The 20,731-nt window shown below is 37.1% G+C and overlaps 2 protein-coding genes across 4 annotated transcripts in view; one reads left to right on the forward strand and one right to left on the reverse strand.

Moving 5' to 3' along the window:
• Positions 1-20,731, forward strand: part of VEPH1 (ventricular zone expressed PH domain containing 1) — a 138,080-nt gene that overhangs the window by 31,434 nt on the left and 85,915 nt on the right. The window lies entirely within an intron of this gene.
• PTX3 (pentraxin 3) lies at positions 1,634-11,314 on the reverse strand. The gene is made up of 3 exons (XM_053461394.1): positions 11,029-11,314; positions 10,208-10,735; positions 1,634-3,132 (listed from the first exon to the last, which is right to left on the reverse strand). Exons 1-3 carry the CDS (start codon positions 11,168-11,170, stop codon positions 2,522-2,524), a joined length of 1,281 nt encoding a protein of 426 aa, XP_053317369.1. The 5' UTR covers positions 11,171-11,314; the 3' UTR covers positions 1,634-2,521.

Genomic DNA, 20,731 nt, shown 5'->3' on the forward strand with positions numbered 1-20,731 from the left:
ATTCTTGCAATAACATACAAATATTTTTAAAACACTCTCTTTCTCCTCTATTTCATTGTTTCTCCACTATCTCATTATCTTTCCCCTTTGTGCCCAACTGTACCCTTTCACATTTACCCCCCTCCTGTATCGCTTTCCTTTATGTTTATCTCTCCATATTATATTAGAAAAAAAGAGAGTAAGGAGGGACATTGAGGTGCAGTAGCAGAGACAGGGCAGACAGACCCATCACTGACACATCTTTGGTATGTTAAATTAATGTACTGTATTTGTTATTATATTATATGGTCAAGTAAAATGACCATAACTTTCATTTATGATCATATATGTAAATGAATGCTGTTCACAGCAGAAAGATCACCCTCTCTATATCATTTATAAAATGCTTTCACATCTTTAATAATAAACACATTATATGCATTTAGAGTTTTAATCATGATAATTTGACTAATATGTACTATATCCTAACTTATTAAGCTCAATATGAGCATCAACATATTACACTTACCTCTTTCCCCTGATTGTATATCTGCAAGCTCTCTACTGCTACTTAAACCATAAGCTCTACAGGACTGGGACATCCTTTCTTAATATATTCATGCCAACTGTACCATATATCTTTGTTTACATGTATTTTTTCCTTATTTAACGATAAATCATTTATCTAGATTCCCCAGATAAAACAAATGCACATCTTATAATCAAATTTTTCATAAATTTAATGTAAATCATTTGCATACCTGTAACTCCGGCAACCCGGAGCCTTCCCTTGCGAGACGCGGCCAAGACTGCCCACTGATGTGGGTGGGCAGTCCAGTGATGTCGGTGGGCGGTCCCGCTCACATTGATGGGTGCCATTTAAAGGGTAAATGAGAGGGGAGCGGGGCGTGCCTACGACCCATAGGATTTGGGGTTTTGACCTGGAGATCTCCGGGTGAAACACCTCTTCTCTGGTTTCCAGGTATGATCATTTATTTCCAAATACAGCCAAATTTAATGGTGCACTTTATATTTGGTACAATACACTATATACTCAGATCTTGGTGACTAAAATGCTTGATTATCAATAGAATGGGAAGAATGCTGAAATGTTTGCAGATTTATGAAAAATTCAAGGGTCTTCGATGTCAATAAGGATTTCCAGACTTGTTTTATACGTAATTAGATGGATGTTGTTTCATTATTTAATTATCCACATCTCTTATTTTCTTAAGCACATCGATCTGGAGTAAATTATATCTTAATATTACCGATATGTAATAATCTATACAGTATATTTATATATTGCATGGGCCATGTTTTTTATGGCCATAAAAAGCCTTTGCCATTAGTAAATGGCCAAGTGATATACAAGCACAAGTTTATATGCTGCATACTTTATATCCTTTCTAATTTGTCTCTAGAAAGCTATTTTTACATACAAAGCTATTTAATCGTTTATCTATTTCTATATCTATATATTTATATTTCTATATCTATGCATATATGTATAGAAAAATCTATAAAAAGCAAATTTTAAGAGAATAAATTGACCCTTTAAAGAGTAAACAGTACATACACACCGCAAATCTAACTTGGCACACAAAGTTCTTCTATGTGTAAAATTGGTAACACATAAAAAATAAAAACGGAATGCATTCAAAATAAAAAGTAGTTTTAATTTATTTTATAGAAAAAAACAAGCTTTGCAACCATAGAAAATGCTTACAATATGAAAAAATGAATACACATTGCATAAGTAAACAGATATTTCTAAGATAGGGACATAACCTTACATTTGGTTACTGGAAATAAATCTTCATTCATGTGAGCCTATTTTTTTTTTTAACAGCTTCCAGTTCTTACGCACATTTTAAACCTACATGCTCATAATAACATATGTCCCTGCTGAGAACAATGTAAACGGAGTTTGATTTATATTTTAGTATCTAAATCTTTATTTAAAATTTAAAACAGTGTGATTTTGTCTTTTTGATTTTCTTATGGTACAATTTTACAAAAATACAGTAGTTTTATTGCAATTCTTAAAAAAAAACAATTTACAATATAATACAACAGTATATACTTACACATATAATAGTTGATTAAAACAAGTGGTTATAATAGGATTTATTAAGTGTATTTGATTCTTAGCTGCATATTTGCATTCACATTTAACAGAAACCTTCACTCTTTGAGTTTTGCAACTAATTTAACAGTCTGTGTTACTGTTGCACTTATACAGTAAAAGAGAGGGAATGTGCCTTATCGATTAGTATCGTGTGATGGTTTAAGAGCATATTGTCCACATGTATACATAGCTTGATTTCAAGAGGTCATGTCATTATATTTAAGCTATTGGGGATTTTTAATTCATGGTGTGTCCTCTACCTGAAACATTTGGTGTTGGGTACAGCTTCATATTAGAGGTGGCAAGACCACTGGATGTACTAATATCTAAGCTGCAGGGATTCAAATCAATGTTGCATCAACTACTTGAAACATTTGGTGTTGGCATGACTTAATATTAGAGGTGGCAAAACTACTGGATGTATTGGGCTCCCCCATGTGGTTGGATTTCTGTAGTTCCCCAACCAACAACATTACCCCGGATGTTACACCCGTTCTCCTGTCTAGTTGCATCTATCTCTTCATTACTGAGAACTCTATCCCATAAATTGAAGCCTGTGATCTTGCCAGAGAATGCTAATGATTCATCAAAGCCGCCTCCTACACAACAACCATTCTTTTCCTGCCCAAGTTGGAAAATTCCTCGATTAGGGATGGTGTGACCCTTTGCTACATCTGAAGATACAGCTCTAATTTCTCCATTCACCAGTAATTCTGCTTTGCCTTCTTCTGAGCTCCATGTGCCGCACAATTGTGACCATTGGCCTGACTCTACTACATCCTCTGCAGATACCTTGTTCTTGTCCCCACCTACAAGAAGTACAGAAGACTGATTGCTCAAGGACAGCTGGATTTCGTAAGGGTTTCGTTTGGTGCCATAGGAGAAAACGATAGTTCTGTCCAAGGCTTCAGTTGCTTTAACCCATACACAAAATGTGAAGGCTTCCAGAGTCCTATCTACGGGATGCACACTTGCATAAATTTTGGGTGATCTCATTGGGAATAATATTGCTGCATCACAACCTGAAAACAAAAGAAAATGCATGTTTAGAAATCAATGGATATTACAATTTGCATCAGCTTTGAATTTTTCATGTAACTAAGGACTGGTGAAGTAAAAACTTTGAGGCATTGTTTATCTGGACAAATGTGAGACATTTCTGGTTCTAAATCTGGATGAGCCAGTGCAATCAATCCATAGACACCCATGGATTTTTTCGGAGGATTACTCTTAATTTAGTTTTTCATTTTAATATTGTGCCAGTATCCCTTTAAAAATAGTTTCTGAAAATTAAACGCCCAAGAAATGACCAAGAATTTGAGACCATGTGGTCTCTGTTTTAGCCATTATTTCCTTAATACTATATTTTTTGTTTAGTTGGGGAACTATATATTTTGGGGAAATGATGCAGGTTTTACCCAGGAGAATCAGGGATCTTCTTTGATGTAACACATCCATATATACACACCTAAGAACTCTGGGGATTGACCTAGAGTTGGGTCAGATTATTTTTTGTCTGGACAGAGGCAGTGGATTTAGAGCTTCAGGTAGCCTACCCTGGGACTTTCCCAGGAATGTACAAATACCCTGACTATAAATTCTTTCACAGAAAAACAGAAGCTAAATTTCTTCAGCAGCTGCTCTTTAGCAATATAAGAGCAGTCATTACAATAGAGATAACTAAAGTATTATATAAGAGGGACAGCCTCCCTAAGAAATACCCCCTTTATGGTGTCAATGGCACAAGTAATGGTAAAATCAAGCGCATGTGGTCATGAGCTGCGCATCCTTGACCTTTGGTGCCACCAATAACTTAACCAGTTAGGGTAGGCTGACTCTAATTTCAATAACTTCAACAAAGGGATATTTGAAGAATAAAGGTGTGCAACATCCTGAATATTATAGTATAGTATAAAATATAATAGTATAGTATAAATCTTTTACAGCACCAGCCCTTTTTCCCCTTCTCAGAATTATTGTTGCCTCTATTTTATGTTTGTCAGAAAATAGTTATGACATTATCATTAATATAATATAAATAGTCTTGGGGGGGGTCTAAATGTGGAGCTGGGTCACTGGCTGTCACCTCAAAAACCAATGGTCCCAGTGGGTCGAAGTAGGACTGGTGCATCAAGTCATGCACAAGAGGTCTATGTCTACAAATAATTACTGCCTATTACGAATTGTCTGCACATATACACTACTTATATATATATTTATCACTGAACAACCATAGAAACACAATGTTAAAGTTTTATATATATATATATACGGTACTATATATTCAAGTTTAAAGTTTAAGTAAGATTCCCAACCATTGGAAGAATACAACTCACGTCAGATGACTAGACATAAAAAGACTATAAACAGTAATTATACTGTAGTGCAATTGGGCCCTGACTTATTGTATGTATAGCAGTCGTACTATGGTACCATTACACTATTTTTGCAATATTTAATAAAGTAGCATTATATTATAGGAAGTTTAAGGGGCCTCATAGCAGGGAATTAGTCTTACTCATTTCCTGTACAGATGAGACAATGTGGCTTTAAATTATCCATGCCCTTGACCTGAGCAAATGAACCATACCACCTTTACTCACTTTCAGCGAAGACAAAGCCATGTTTCATTTCATTATTTTGATAAAACCATTCTGGATATTTTTGTTTCCCAATTAAAGTTTGGTCACCTCGTTCAGATCCTGCTCCTAAAATATCAGGAACACCATCTGAAGTAGGCTATTTAATTAATGGTCCTTTGACTTGATTATCAAGGGCTCACTTAAATTAAAAACAGTTCTGTAAAAGACCAACAACAGTGTGATTAGAAACTCCCTTAAGAGCTGTGCTGGCTCTCCTCCAAGCATTGCAACAAATCAAAACCAACTGCAGAGGTCTAGCTTTCAGTTAACAGGCGTCTGTGCAGCTTTTAAAAAACACATGATGAATACATCTATAAGGCTCTCTAAATATATGTGTTTGTATATTTATACATTGAAATTCATTGTTCAGAGCCCTGTGTTCGTTTTGAGCAGAAGAAGCTTTGGAGTTGACCAATTTTTCCCCTAAAAATTAGAATAGATTTTTGAGTGACAATATGTGCTTTACTAGGTAAACTTGACATGATCTTCAGAAGTGATTTTATTTGTCTTTCTCCTGATACCTGCAGTTAGGGATCTCTTGAAAATGATTTATTTTTAATTGTTTCTTAACTTTACCAGTTATGTAACTGATCTGCCTTTTCCCCCAAATCGTTCATTTTATACTTCAATACGCATTTCTCATGTAATGGTGTTTACAGATTAAATGAAGTAATATATGTATGAGAAACCCATTTTGTGTGTACACATCCTAACTACCAGTTGTTGGTGTTGGTATGTAAAGGTAAATGTATAAAAAAAACCCTTTACATTGATTGAAAAACAAAAGGCACAAGCTATAAGTTGTTAATTAATAGAAAACATCCCAGCACGCAAGTACAGATATTGAGAAAGAGCCAGGCCAGCATGGCCTTCTTCTGTCTTTTCCTTGAACCAGGAATAATTTTATGCACTAAAGATTTTTACATTTCCCTGTGTATTTCATATTTTTCATTCTTGGCTTTTATGCACTATTATATTTATACAAGGCACGTAGCTCCGTGTATTGTGTCTTGTGAGTGAATGCAGCAGACTGGAGAAACTGTTTATAAACGTTCACAATGTACTTGCTCCTTGTGTGTTTTTTGGCATTTATGCTCAATTTTTTATTTACATAAGCTTGGTGTGTACATGATGTATTGTACTTAATCTGGAGAGCAGACGGCATGCATGGTTTGGGTCGGCATTCTGTTCACTGTCCAGCAGCAGCAAGCAATGTTTGTGTTATGTTCCGGTTTAGAATGACAAACTCATCACTGCTGTCCTGCATATTTAATCAGAACCAGCTTCATCCCTTACATCCTAAAGCCAGCTTTAACCCTTGGAATCTAAGCTGCATATGTAACTGTGTTCTAATAATTGCCACTGTGCCAATGAACCTTGGCATTAGATCCAGGTAGAGTGGAAGAACATTCTTTAGTAGAATGCTAGGTTGCTTTTTCATGGTAAAAGCCACACAGCATAAGACAAAAGGGTGAGAAGTGAAACCGTGTTAAGTTATGTATTACACTATAATGTTAAATAAGGTTGGTTAATACATATCAATCCTCTTTTCCCTTTGCCAGCAAGACAGCAGCAGGGTTTCTCATAGAACTGATACTGATGGTCTAGAGGGGGAGCATGTATCTGTGGCCACAGGAATGTGGACTTGATTGACCACATTGGCCATGTTTTCCAGGACACATATAATTTTTACATATTGCTGACCAGTCTAGATAAAATGCTACCCTGCAGTATGGGGGATGTATAACTGACTAATGCCGCAAACCAATCAGAGAGCAAGAATTGGAGCGTTCCCTAAAAAGGTGTTACTGATTGTTCCAAATTAAGCGGCTCCCGTTTTACCATGGTCCAAATATGTTTTAGTGCTCTGCAATATTGACTCAGCATTCTGTCTCTTGCTGGGGTGGTGATTACAATTCCGAGTAACATTGGCCATACTAGATCCTGTTAAATGATGTAATGTGATGTACTGCCTGGTTATTTCAGGCAGTCTGGAGCCGTACTAAAGCCCATGAGAGAGCACACGGAAATCAATCATTTAGGGGAACACTGAAGTCAAAGTCATAATTAGCATATTATATACCCATATTTTGTCCTGTATAAAAACCACCAAAGCACATTAAAATGTGATATAACAAAAGCTACAAATCCACTGTAACATCTTTTCTTAACATTTACTGATTGAAACAAATTGTACTACAGCAACAATTATGACACAAGTATTGGAAAAAATTCTATGCTAAGCTTAATGTCTGCAATTATGAATGCCATAGTGAATGTATGAAATATGTACACATTTACACAGTTAGTATTGCAAATGAAAATGTCAATTTTGCACACAAAACAACTACATCTCTCAACACTCTACTGAAACCACTTTTACTAAATTGACAAACATTTTACTCACTGCTAAATCCAAGAATCCCTACTTGGCCTTCCTGCTACTTTTGACACTATAAACCCATCACAATCATGGTCTCCGTGACGCTGTTCTTTCCTAGTTCTTATCCTTCCTCCCTGTTTGCATTTTTAGTTTTATCATTTTCCATTAACTTTTCCTCTTCACTTCCTCTCTCAGAATAGCCCAAGATTAGTTTAAGTTCATCTTCTGTTTTTACTTTACACTCCCATGGAAAACTAATTTCGTCTTTTGGCTTATAGCATTACCTGTATGCTGGTGACACTTGGACCTACCTTTCCTCCCCTGATCTTTTTCCTTTAATGATGTCACCAGTTGCATCACCTTTTTCCAACTGGATGCCTAAAACTCAATTGCGCAAAAACTTAACTTATATTCTCTGTGCCCAATGCTAACATTAATTTGACAGTCACTCAACATCAATCGTGCATCCATCATCCCTAACCTACACAGTCACTGCATTCTCCCCTATTACCAGGCACACATGTTGGAGCCTGCTGGCCCCAGACTGGTACCATAGCATACTAGCATTCTATGGAGGCTAAAAGCCCTAAGCATCTTTCTAATGAAAAATGTGGCACAGTCTACAAATCTCCACTCAGTTCTATTATCAAACAGGTCCAAGAAAAGACAAGCCAAAGCCAGTTATGAACATATCAAAACTGCATTAGTTCCATGCTACGAAATCCATTTGGTAAAATAAACTTCTCTGCCCACTCTTTTGTCTCGTTTCATTTGCTTCCCTTTTGGCTAAGTGTTACAATTGTTTTCATTGATTCCAAAATATTTTCTTACTCTACTGACTGCCAACTCTCTATATCATTAGTCTTAATTCTTCTGCATGCCTTTTAAACTAAAATAAAGTGTTATGAACATAATGTCATAATAGGAACCTTGACTGCAGGACCGAGTAAAACTAATCTCTCCCCAGTCTTTCGAAAATACAAAGTGTACACATTACACTGAAAGGTCCACAAGGAGTGGACTCATACTTTTTTAATATCAATGCTGCATATGTTTCTTATATATCATCACACAAAGTTTCAAAAGACTGCAGCACATGCAATAAAAGTTCATTTGTTTTATGTGCTGTGAAAAAGTTTTAAAATATTTGACAAAGTAAGCTGGTGTAACATGATTTTATGTTTTCTTTAATGCTATCCTGTCCAGCAATGATTTGCTAGAGAAAACGTTCTCAGATGACCACGGTATGGAAGGTGACTTTTGTATGGATATCTGATCCCTGTCTCCCGAGTGGTATGGAGTTCACTAATTGGTACTTTGTAAAAGAGTTGGATATTTCAACTTTAACATTTCTGGGTCCAAAGTTTGGGCCAAAAACAGGACTCCTCTCCTGTTACAAGGTGTAAGCTGTATAATGTATAGCTAATGTGGTGAGATAACCTAAAAAAATGTAGCATATTATAGCCTAGGCTAACTGGGGGAGGGGTGGCAGGTTCACTATGGGCATCTCCAGCGCATCACACTCTCAATGGGCTGGTTGAGGAGATCACAGATCTGTGTAGTATCATATTCATGTCTCTAGTGGTGGTATATGACATCATATCCCTCTTCCACAATGTTCTGGGGGGTATAAAATCAACCGGGGGGAGTATAGCCCACAAGGGGTTTACATTTTCAAAAAGTGCCCCAAATGTGAAACAGCCCCAGCACCTTAAATGATGTATAGTTTAGTACATCTTCCGCTCTCTGTTTAATTTGTTGCAAATGAATATATGTTAATACTTCAATAGAGATGTTTTAAGGCATTATAAAAAAGTGTTAGGGGCACATTTTGAAAAGTTGAAATGATTTGCGTAACTGAATGAAAGTGAATGGAGTAAATGGCATCTGTAATAACTTCCAATAATAATTATTATTATTGTTACTATATGCAGAGGTAAATGGAAAACTAAGGGGCACAATGTCATAGGGAATCACCCATTTCATAAATTTCTTGAGTTTACTCCTCAATATGCTAAATTCTCGTTAGTTAAGCATCAGTTATTCTAAAGGGTGTCATAAAATTTTTAACTTTATATACCACAGGGGATGACCCATCTAGTGTACAATGTTTTCTGTAAATGACTTCTGGTAAATTAAAGTTATCAAAATGAAACCATTCCTAATTTTTTAAACACAAAACACTGGATTTTGAGACCGTATTGTCAGAAACCTATTCAAAATAGACCATATTTTGGATAACCTTGCTTCGTATAGGATGGATCCTGTAGGGTAGAAATTAATTTTAATGCAGCAAAGAGGAAATAGGAGCCATAAGCCCCTGGACCATTCTTGTGTAAAGGTTTTAAGGAAATGGTTGAATAATTTTCTCTATTAATGTGCAGTTCCATATATAACCACCAGGGTGTCTAGAGTAGCAAAGAATCCTTCCTATATTCCTATTACTGGATTTCTAAGCTATTTGCTTCTGTAATCTTGTATTTTTTAACAAGTTTTTGGGGAGCCACATGGCAGTACTTGCTCCAATCTTCATAGCCTTTCCATGCAGTGTACAGTTTTCAAAACCATCTACCAATAATTATCTAAACGGTAATTGTTGAAGTGGGAGAAAAGTTTTCAATTCTTTGGTTTAAAATGCCACTACATTTTACATTGCATCATAGTATTTTCTTTTAACAAATGAAAAATAGCATTTAACACATTGTATATGTTACTAATGGCATTTTAATACACTTCTGACAGCAGATACTTTAATGTTTTGTACATGTTTATGAATTACCAACAAAAAATAACCGTGGCCATAAACCTTTTTGGGGAATGATTTCTCAGCGGTTTAGAGTATGAATGAAAGCTATTCCTCAGGCACATCACTATTCTACAGCTGTTGTGAATTCAGACTCTCATTATTCCTGGACAAAAGCATAATGGGATAGATGCACACAATGGGTAGAAATTTAATTTGACTGCTAAGTATTACAGGATTTAAACTAAAGTTGTAAGTAAAATGAGGCAGATATTTTGGGCTTATAACTCCTATGACTCTCAGCCAAGCGGGGGGGTTAGCTTACTTACCTGCGGGCAGGAATCGCTGATTGACGTATTTCTGTGTCTGCTGAAGGGTAGATGATAGCTGTGCGATCTCCTGTAATGCTGAAGCCAGGTTAGCCCCGGTTTCTGCACAGTGAGACTGGGCATTATTCCTCTGCACTTCTTCCCCTGCAGCTCTTTGTTTTAAGGCATTTTCAAGTCTTTCAAGCCTATCAGATATATTAAGACTTAACAGCAGCGAATGCTCCAGTATAGTGTCCTTCCTGGCTTCCAAGCTGTTCTCTTGCTGCAGAGCTTGGAAGCATTTCGATGTTAAAGATCTGTCCAGCTGGTCTGTGATCTGAGAGGTGGCAATGTTAATGCTATTCACTAAGGTACTTCCCAAGTCGCCTGCAAGCTGTAGCATTTCTTCTCTAAGGGTCTGCAGTTCCACCTTAATGATTTCATCTACAGACTGGATCAGTATGTTCTCTCTCATCTGAGAGTTTTCCAGCATTGTAAATAGCTTGTCCCACTTGGTAAGATCTTTCACTTGGCAATCTGTTAAAGCAACTAAAAATACAAAAAAACAAAAAGTTATATTACATTAAAACAGACTTAACCTTTCAAGTACAGGTAGGACAGGCACACAAAGGGTCTACAACATTTACAGCTGTAAGACATTGCACAATGCAACAGTGATATATTCATAATACCATTAAATAGCAAAAAATAAAATAAAAAATGTGTTATTTTAATTTGTTCGAAAAGTAAAAAAAAAACAAAGTAAACAACTGTAACAAACCAGAACAATATATACAAACATCAAGAAATATAAATGAAGATGAAAGCTGCAGTTTACTTGCCTTCTTCAGTCACCAAAATCCCATTGTCCAAGTCATTCTTCACAGATATCATAGCAGCAATGGTGAGAGCTGAGGACAGACACCAGATAGAACAAACCAATGCACTTAAAGGCATCATGTCTTTATAATGCATCCTTTTCATATGAGGAGTACAGCAGAACTCCTGGTGAAGCTATGTGCAGCTCTTATATAGACTTCTGTTTCCAGAACTTAAGCTGAGGAAAGACTGAGGAGAAAGAGCCAGTGAAGCCCCTTAATAAATCCTATGCAGTGAGCCAGGTGAAGCTGAAGGGATAGGCAGTGTTGCTCAGTGGCAGCATTGTGTGTGAGCATGACGTCATTTTAGATGATGGTAAGGGGTGGAGGTAAGGCAGTTACACAACCTATCCTTTTAAGGCTCCTGTGGTGGGTGGATTCATCCATGCGGGGGAAGAATGGGGTAGAATAAATCACAGGGGGTTAATGAGCACAAAACACCAGGATTCTTTCTCCATTCCATATGTGTTTTACTGCTTCCTTTCATTGAAAAAAAGGCTTCTGTACCAAGCTGTGTTACTTAATACATGCTTGTTTGTGTGTTGTCTTCTTTAGTTGTTAAGGAAACTCCATAAACTGATAGATGAATAATTATGGTCCATTAACATTAAAACATGTAATTTATTTTAAAGTATGGGTTTGTTATGAAGTTGCAGGAACACATAGTCTCCAAGAACTTTGCAGAAGCTGTGAAGCCAATACCCTCGTCACAATGTCCAGAGACAACTCAAGTGTATGCCAGAATCACGTAATACAGAGGGAATTTGGTACAAACTGTGGGAGACCATGCATCTTACATACCATTCAGTTTATAAAACAACATTCCTCCTGTGATATTTTGTGCATAAAACAGCTGGAACATGTAAAATATTTATGAAAACAACAATGTGTGAATAAATCTAAATGTGGCAACTAGCAAACATTTCGCTTAACATCCATAGTATACTTCAGTTTCTATGGCCTTGCTGTTTATACAAACATAGTGATATTGTTAATATTAATACAGAATGGAGTGATATAACTGGTTAGCATTACATATAGAATAAATTATTAGTTTGTAGTAATTCGTAGTTTGAAAATCGGGTATGTGGTCATCTTGAATGACTATTTCAATAGCAGGGAATTGGCAAGGTTATTCACACTTGGGGTCGGGAATCCAGTACTGGGTTGCTAGATGCCCGTTACTGGATTGTGCTTGCACTCATACTCCCCTGGACTAAGCGCTGTATTGTACAATAACATTTAACAATATAATTGCTGTTAGAAAAAAATTCAGTGATAAAGAAATACAAATTAAGATCAAATTCTTCTAATTATTACCATTCAAATGTGTTTTAAGTGCCTCTATTACTCTATTACTGGGCCATATGGTTGGGCTTGTGTCATGGGCCAAGTGTTACATGGTCACTCCTGTAAGTACTCAAAGAGACAGAGCATTCAGGTGCTCTCCTCACCTTGCAGTGACAGGGTCAGCTGCCCCTTTCGCCATTTTGTGAAGGGGGTTGTACATGTATGCGATATTACTGCACTTAATAGGTGTAAAAGCACACTGGTTTACAGCATAGAATAATACTGAATGGTCACTACTATGATAAATTCAATAAAAAAGTATATTACAGCAGATAATATATTCTGCTTAACCAGACCCAAAGAATGCAGCCTGACTAATGACAGTGAAGACTATGTATACATATATCAATCTGTCCAGGTAACTGCCAATCATTTAGTAGAGACTGAGACAATGTCCAAAACTGTCCTTGGAACTGTGAGAGATCACTGACCTTACATTTCTTGTAACACCAAGTGTCTCTTACGCTTTTGGCTTCATGCCGTCTCCTCTGCTGCATCATCTGGAAGAGATATGAAAAATTATTGGAGAAAGATTGAAATCTGTGTCCTACCTAAAGAGCACACTCTTTCTAGGAAACAGTGTAATAATGTGTTATTCCAACTTATCACTACAGTCTTTATGATATTTAAAAATGAGATATACCAGCAATCCATTATCACATGGATGGCAAATTAATATTTTTAACAAGGAGGTGACTTTTCTCTGTTAAGGGCAGCAAGGGTCTACTCAGAATTGGGCATGACCTGGCTTGTTTAGTGAGCAAATATGTATTAAGAATTGACTGGCAATGAGAGAGGCAGCTGAAATATATATTTATGAGAATTTTATAACAGCCAAGCTACGATATTGTAAAATCAGGATCAGAACTGCTGTAATGATTGTATTGTTGCAGATTAATGGTCTAGTAAACATTTTCTAGCCATGAGTTTGCATAGAAGTCTCCAAATCTTTTGTCAATTAGTAACTGCAAATCTATGCCATATCATATGAGTATAACGTTTAGTATTCCTGTTATTTCTTTCTATTTTACTATTTTTTGACTTGTTTGTGTTTCATCTTTTTTGGATTCTGTTCTAAATAGTAACCTCTACTTTTATTGCGTTAAAGGTCCCATGATTTACAGACGGACCTTGCACTGTTATGAACCATATCCTGCAGGCTGTGCCTCATTTACACAAAACAGAATTGCTTTCATTAGAGGTTATAAAACTTAATGTTATAATTACACTGGGCACAGTACATCTCATCCTATTGGTTATTTGATGTTCTATATGTATTGAACTATAATATTTTACCTCCTCTGTTCTGTTGGGCTGGACTCATGCCAGGGAGCAAATGGAAGTAAATGTATATTTCCTGCAGTTAACTTTTACTGCTATCGTTATGTTAACCTCTATAGATGCATTCCTTCGTAAAAAGCCTGTCTGTACGTAGAATTAGACATCCTTGGCTTTCACTATACTTGAAGGAACAAGTATTTCCCCTTCCCAGTTTCTTCAGTTTTGCTTATTTTTCACACTTAAATATTTCAGTTCACTAATTTTAATATTAGACAAAGATAAACAAAGAGTAAACACAAAATGCCGTTTCTACATTATGATTACTAAATCAACCAATTAACCAAATGTAATTTCATTTGACACACCCAGGTTTGACAACTGCCAGCCCTGTTGAATCTAAACATTAATTAAATAGAACCTGTCTTGCAAAGTGAAGTAGGCTAAATGTCTCAAAAAGCAACACATGATCTAAAGAAATTCAAGAACAGATAAGAAACAAAGTCATTGGCATCTATCAATATGGAAAGGGTTACAAATCCATTCCTGGAGGTCTGGAACGCCAGCAAATTACAATAAGAGCCATTACTTACAAATGGTGAAAAGGTGGCGCAATGGTGAACCTTCCCAGGAGTGTGCAACCTACCAAAATTCCTCCAAGTAAGCTTCAAAGACGGGGTCACAAAAGAACAAATAAAATAAAGGTTTTGGAGCGGCCCAGTCAAAGTCCTAACTTGAATTTGATTGAGATGCTGTGGCATAACCTTAAAAAGGCAGTTCATGATTGAAAACCTAATGTGAATGAATGAATACTATTCTGCAAAGAAGAGTGGACCAAAATTCTGCCAAAGCGATGTAAAAGACTCATTGGCAGTTATCACAAATGTTTGATTTAAAGTTGTTGCTACCATGGGTACAGCAGTTATTAGGTTTAGGGGGAATTACTTTTTTCACATGGGTGATAGAGGTTTTGATTAACTCTTTACCTTCAATAAATAAAATCATCATTTTAAAAGCTGCAATTAGTTGGATGACTTGAAATATTTAAATGTGACAACAAAATAGAAGAAAATGGAAACGGGGTACATTATTTTTTCACATCGCTGTATGCGGTATTTCATTTCAAAGTGAACTAGTTCTGATATTGCCGATAATATGAACATTTGCCTGCTGTGTTCACTGGGAGGCAGTGCTGCTTTGGCTGTGCTGTAACACTACAGAACACAGCTGATAAGACTTTGAATCCGTTCATTTTTACTTAAAGTATCAGAAACATGGGGCCGACTATTCAAAGAAACAGTGCAGTATAAAACAATATGTCTGATTATTATACTCACAGAGAATTATTTAATTAGAACCACTCACACGTCCCTCCATACACATATACAATTCTAATGATACCATAAAACAGCTTTCCCCTTATTCTGACCCAATCATACTGTTCAGTTAGTTGTACCAATCTGGATCAGCAGGAGTTGAAGCTACCTCTTGAGAATAGATGCGTTAAAAGGCCAGACCATTGACGTAAAACAAAATCCTTTGGCCCCCTGCAAGCTCTGTTGAGGGTCCCCTCCCCATGTATGTAACCTATTTTGCATCTATACGGCTGTGCCTTGTTATTGAACGTGTGATATTAGTGTTCACTTATGTGCACTCATATTATGGAGCAATTAAATACAATTTTGCTCAAAATATTCAGAAGTGGTATGTCAACAAACACCTTGTAATAGGGCTAGTTTTAAAGATCCCGACTTTGAGGCTTGGGGGCTGCCTTGCAATTCAGGGGCTATAAGGGTCTGTGTTAGATCCCAGGGCCAGACCTACATCCCATGAGAGGCATCCAATGATGCAGTGTAAAATAATAACAAAATGATGAAAAGATAGTTTAGCTGATTATAACTATATATTATAAAAAGGTCCTGTTCCACTTTTGTAACCAAATACAGAATTAGAGACTTAAGTCCTAACACTGTTGAATAACCAAATCTTTCCCAGAGCGTATTCTTTAAATATTTAAAATTGTGTCTCATTAATAATTTTGGTAGGAACACTTTTGATCTACAACCAAAAAATATCCACAACTGATCCAACTGTATTGTAAGTAAATCAAGGGACAAGTCATGTCATCCTCATGTGTTTGTAGCAATCCCCATATTTTATTGGGGCTCCCAGTTCAGGCACAAGCAGTAGAAGCCAATGGAATATGGCGGGTAATAGGAAAAGATGCTTGTGATATTCGGCAAATCGCGTTGTAAATACAGACCCTCTGAGGCAGGAAGAGGATAGAGCATAGACAGGATACTTGTTGGAACTGATGGACTGTCATTTCAGACATTAATTTGATTCCGTTCTTTCACAGCGGGGTAGTTGAGACTGATTGACGTTTAGGTGGAGAGTTAGCTTTATTTTTTAAGGCATTAGGTGTCATCATGGTGATTGATTTTGCTGAAATTATTCTGGGGATAATAATTATGCAGATGCTGATTGGTGATAATCATGTAACTGATTTACATTAATTTATTCTATGAATTATGTGAATTATGAGTGTAGAGTTATCATTCCAGATATGAAATTCCTTGATAGAATAAATTCCTTATAATGCAGAATAAAATTGCAAAGTTCTGAGTACCTCTTTACTAACATGTTTATTTAATATGTATATTAAATGAAACACTTTGAGCTGCTCAATGAAATATTCTACACACACACACACACACACACACACACACACACACACACATATATATATATATATATATGTGTGTGTGTGTGTGTGTGTGTGTGTGTGTGTGTGTGTGTGTGTGTGTGTGTGTAGAATATTTCATTGAGCAGCTCAAAGTGGTGTGTTTGTCCCACATATTAATAAGTACAATATATTGGACATTGTGCAAGATATGTCATTGCATTGTTCACTTGGGGTACAGGTCATGTACTAAACTGTTCCAGATAAGAATAAATATTTCCTTAGTCTGAATGCTATTTTGCTTATCCAGTCAGACTCAATTTGAGAGATTACTTGTTTGTAACATTGTTATACATGCTCAATAACCTTAACATTATAGTTAGCTCTACACTGACACATGTTATGAAATCTGACTTATCATTAAGATCAAAAGAAGGGTTTAGGTTTGCTCATCAAAAGATGAAGTAGGCTAAGGGTACAGTCAGGGGTGTTTTTAATAACTCTGATGGCAGATTGGATAAGTGGAATGTTGGAAGGTACCTTAACCCTCCAACACACAAGAAGAAACCCAATCCTAGAGCTGAGATCTCTGATCTGGAAACATCTTGGCCCTTTATTCATGTCCATATCTGTTACCAGCAGTGAAACCACCAGGGTATTGTAGCATTTGAAATGATAACAACAGGGCCTTCCATGTTGTGATTCTAATGTCATAAGTACAATGAAGGAAAATAATCATTGTGGACACCATGGCTGCCCCCTGTACTGCTGCAGATGGTTTAGTGTGCCCCGTTGTAACACTGTCCCTCGATGAATCGGTAGGCTCTATATTTCTTCATTTGATAAATGGTTCTGGCGTGACTGAGTGGGCTTTTCCATGAAGCTCCTGCCGCACAAAGTGTGAAATTATAGAGAACTGTAATTTCTGGGGGAAACTGCTGAAACACTACCTTACTTCTTGTATTTCAAATACAAGAGCGTTGCATTTTATCATCTAATAATAACATATTTGCGTTTATCTAGAACTGATAGAGAAAGGGCCTGCTTCCTTGTCGTTGGTTCTGTTTCATATCTGGAATAAGGACAGGCTTGGCGTCTGTCTGGGGGTTATGTATTACCGTATTTATCGGCGTATAACGCACTTTTTTAACTAAAATATGAAGCTGAAACCCTACCTGCGTGTTATACGCCGATAAATCCTACAGCCAGTGGCGGAACTACCGGGGTCGCAGGGGTCGCAACTGCGACCGGGCCCTGGAGTTCTGCCAGTCAGGGGGGCCCAAGGGGTGCCGAGCGGTTGGTGAAGACGACCGCTCGGCAACTCTCGGGCCCCCCTGACTGACAGAAATCCAGGACTCCTCTGCTGCCTCAGCGCTTCAACTCCTGTGTTGGAAGCGTGAGGCGTTTGTCTCGGGTGCCGGCGATTCACACTGGGCGCCGGCATATGACGTCAGACGCCGGCGCTCAGCAGTGAAGCGCCGGCACCCGAGACAAACGCCTCACGCTTCCAACACAGGAGTTGAAGGTAAGTGACCGGGGGGGGGGGGTTAGGGAGAGAGAGGGGAGATCCTGAGAAGGGGGGTTAGGGAATGAGAGAGGAGATCCTGAGAAGGGGGGTTAGGGAGGGAGAGGGGAGATCCTGAGAAGGGGGTTAGGGAGGGAGAGGGGGGATCCTGAGAAGGGGGGTTAGGGAGTGTGTGTCTTAGTGTGTGTCTTAGTGTGTGTATGTCTTAGTGTGTGTGTGTGTGTCTGAGTGTGTGTGTGTCTTACTGTGTGTGTCTTACTGTGTATGTCTTAGTGTGTGTGTCTGAGTGTGAGTGTCTGAGTGTGAGTGTGTCTTACTGTGTGTGTGTCTGAGTTTGTGTGTGTCTGAGTGTGTGTGTGTCTTACTGTGTGTGTCTTAGCGTGTGTGTCTGAGTGTGAGTGTGTCTTACTGTGTGTGTCTTACTGTGTGTGTCTTACTGTGTGTGTGTGTGTGGTTTCCCAGATAGCAGTGATTCTGATGAAGTTTTTTTTGTTCAGTTTTTTTGTTCAAAGAGGTGCTTTTTCTTTCATATTTGCCTTATAAGTGGTATAAATGTTATAATAAATGTTATAATGTAATAAATATTATTCCAACATTAAGTTCATAGCTTCCAAGTTAAAATTATTTTTTCTTACTCAAATTGTTAAAATGGGGGTGCGTGTTATACACCAGTGCGTGTTATACGCCAATAAATACGGTAACTATTTTGGTGAAAAGGGGTCTAATCACCATAGTGACCAATAGAATGGTTAAATCAGCAAGAATATTCCATTGATAGCTGTGGCCCCTTACCTCCATCTGTCCTTCCTTTTTTTTCAATTGTTCCCTCCAGCAAAGCCACTGTATTTTTAATTGTATTTATTTTTAGTAAGAGGCTGCCAGCATTCTTTACATCTATATGTGCCGGGAATGTAAATCCAGCCCTTTACGCAGGAAAATAATTTATGCACAGAGAGTGATGTGGTATAAATATGTTTTGCCTGCTTTATACGCTGCCGCCTTCAACTGAAATGTTAACTACATTCTTATTGCTGATCATTGTCAGAAAATATGAAACTAATGTTTTCATGTTGAAGAAAACTATTCCTTAAAGTGCTCCACACCACATTATACATATACTCTCCGTATATAAACCATCTTGTTGCACTTGCATTTATTTACTGAATCGTAACATTATTAGAAGACTGCTTGCCAGGAATATACATTTACATCAGCGGTCACCTTCTATAGAATGTTATCATGCCAGCGGTTTTATCAGTAATTTTGTTGCACGTAATTTATCAAGATAGAGTTTCCAGGATTGTGAAAGGACTCAAACTTCAAAACTGAAAAATAAACATGGCTACCCCATTTAAATTCTCATTACTTAGTCAATATATAGTTTTTGGTTATGTGAGATTAATTAGTCTCAGTTACATAAATAAAAAATGAATAAAATGCTACATACATAGATTATTGATGGACAATATATGCGATAGTATGTGACAAAGCCCCTTTTGATTTGGATCATAAGCAAAAGCATTTTCTTGGATCATATGTAGCATCATAAGAACTCATGTTTAGAACATTCTGAACCTCAAAACCGAAGCTATAAAAATAAAGCCCAGTTGAGCTCTGTCTGATCTGTATGCTGCTATTCCTGACTGACCGATATAAATGCCTATATAACTTAAGACCCCTTGGCAGACCAAGTTAAACCAGGCTGTGGAAATCTTCTCCTAGTTTTAACTCTCAGGCAGGTAATGCTTCTCATGACAAATGGATTTTTGCACGGCCTCTCCTTGTTATGAAAGCATAGGAAGAAGAGTGTTCATGTTCTGTGCTACATGCTGGATGATCAAGTCTGTCTTCCACATTGGAGTAGGTTGGCACATCGACCCACCCTGGTCTATGAATGATCTCTCCTAGAGACCCATCATCTGCACCAAAATACAAATATTTGTGGGCATTTTATTGTACAGGGGAAGTATTTTGTTGGATTTATATGCTACTAAACACAGGACCGGAAAATGGAAACCCTCTCCAGTTTTAAAGCACAGTTAAGGACAGAAACTGTAACAGTCTGGAACCAAGATCGTCTTACTACATAGTTTTAGCATGACAGGGGAGATTTCAATGCTCATACTACTGCTGTCTATGTTTGAATAACCATATTATTTTAAACTTGATTCTATAGCTAACAGTAGTTACTCTATAAGACAATGTTTTATTTCTTTTTTTAGCGACTTGTTCAATTGTTTGGGATGAGTTCTTTTATTATATGGTGTTGAAGGCTTAAAACCACGGGAGGAGTTCAGTTATGATAATAGGGCTAAAACACTGAATGGATGGCTAGCCCATTGCTGTGTCTTTTACCGTATATTTTACAGGAGCACAAATCACAAGTATTTTGGAGATGTCCCTAAATCATAAATTAAATGTTCAGATTTCACATTGTTTTAAACTAGATTGTAAACTTGTGAGCAGGGCCTTCTCTACCTAATAGATCGGGTTGTCTTAGTATGTCAATTCTAGTCTTGCCATACCCCTTGATTATATGTATTGTAAGAAGTGCTGCATAAATTGTTGGCGCTTTATGAATAAAAGATAATAATGCATGTCATCCATATTATGTCTGCTTTAGGTGATGTAGAATATGTTATCTATTGTGACAGATAAATGCAATGATAAAAAAACACACTTAGCTGTTATGTTCTGTTTTGTTCCCATGTTGTTGAGTCACGCACAAAGTATTCCACTAGCTGGAGTGGTGCCTACTCATTCTATATGTGTATGCCAGTGACATGCAGTTTTAACTAAAGGGACATATGATCATTGTCATTAACATATTA

This window comes from Spea bombifrons, chromosome 3 (assembly GCF_027358695.1).
Source record: "Spea bombifrons isolate aSpeBom1 chromosome 3, aSpeBom1.2.pri, whole genome shotgun sequence".
Classification (NCBI taxonomy): Eukaryota; Metazoa; Chordata; class Amphibia; order Anura; family Pelobatidae; genus Spea; species Spea bombifrons.

Excerpts from the sequence above, each read along its gene's own strand:
- PTX3 (XM_053461394.1), bottom strand. The coding sequence starts at position 11,170 with ATGAAAAGGATGCATTATAAAGACATGATGCCTTTAAGTGCATTGGTT. Across the intron at positions 10,736-11,028 it reads GATTTTGGTGACTGAAGAAG|TTGCTTTAACAGATTGCCAA; the intron begins GCAAGTAAACTG and ends TTGTATTTTTAG. Across the intron at positions 3,133-10,207 it reads TCAGCGATTCCTGCCCGCAG|GTTGTGATGCAGCAATATTA; the intron begins GTAAGTAAGCTA and ends TTTTGTTTTCAG.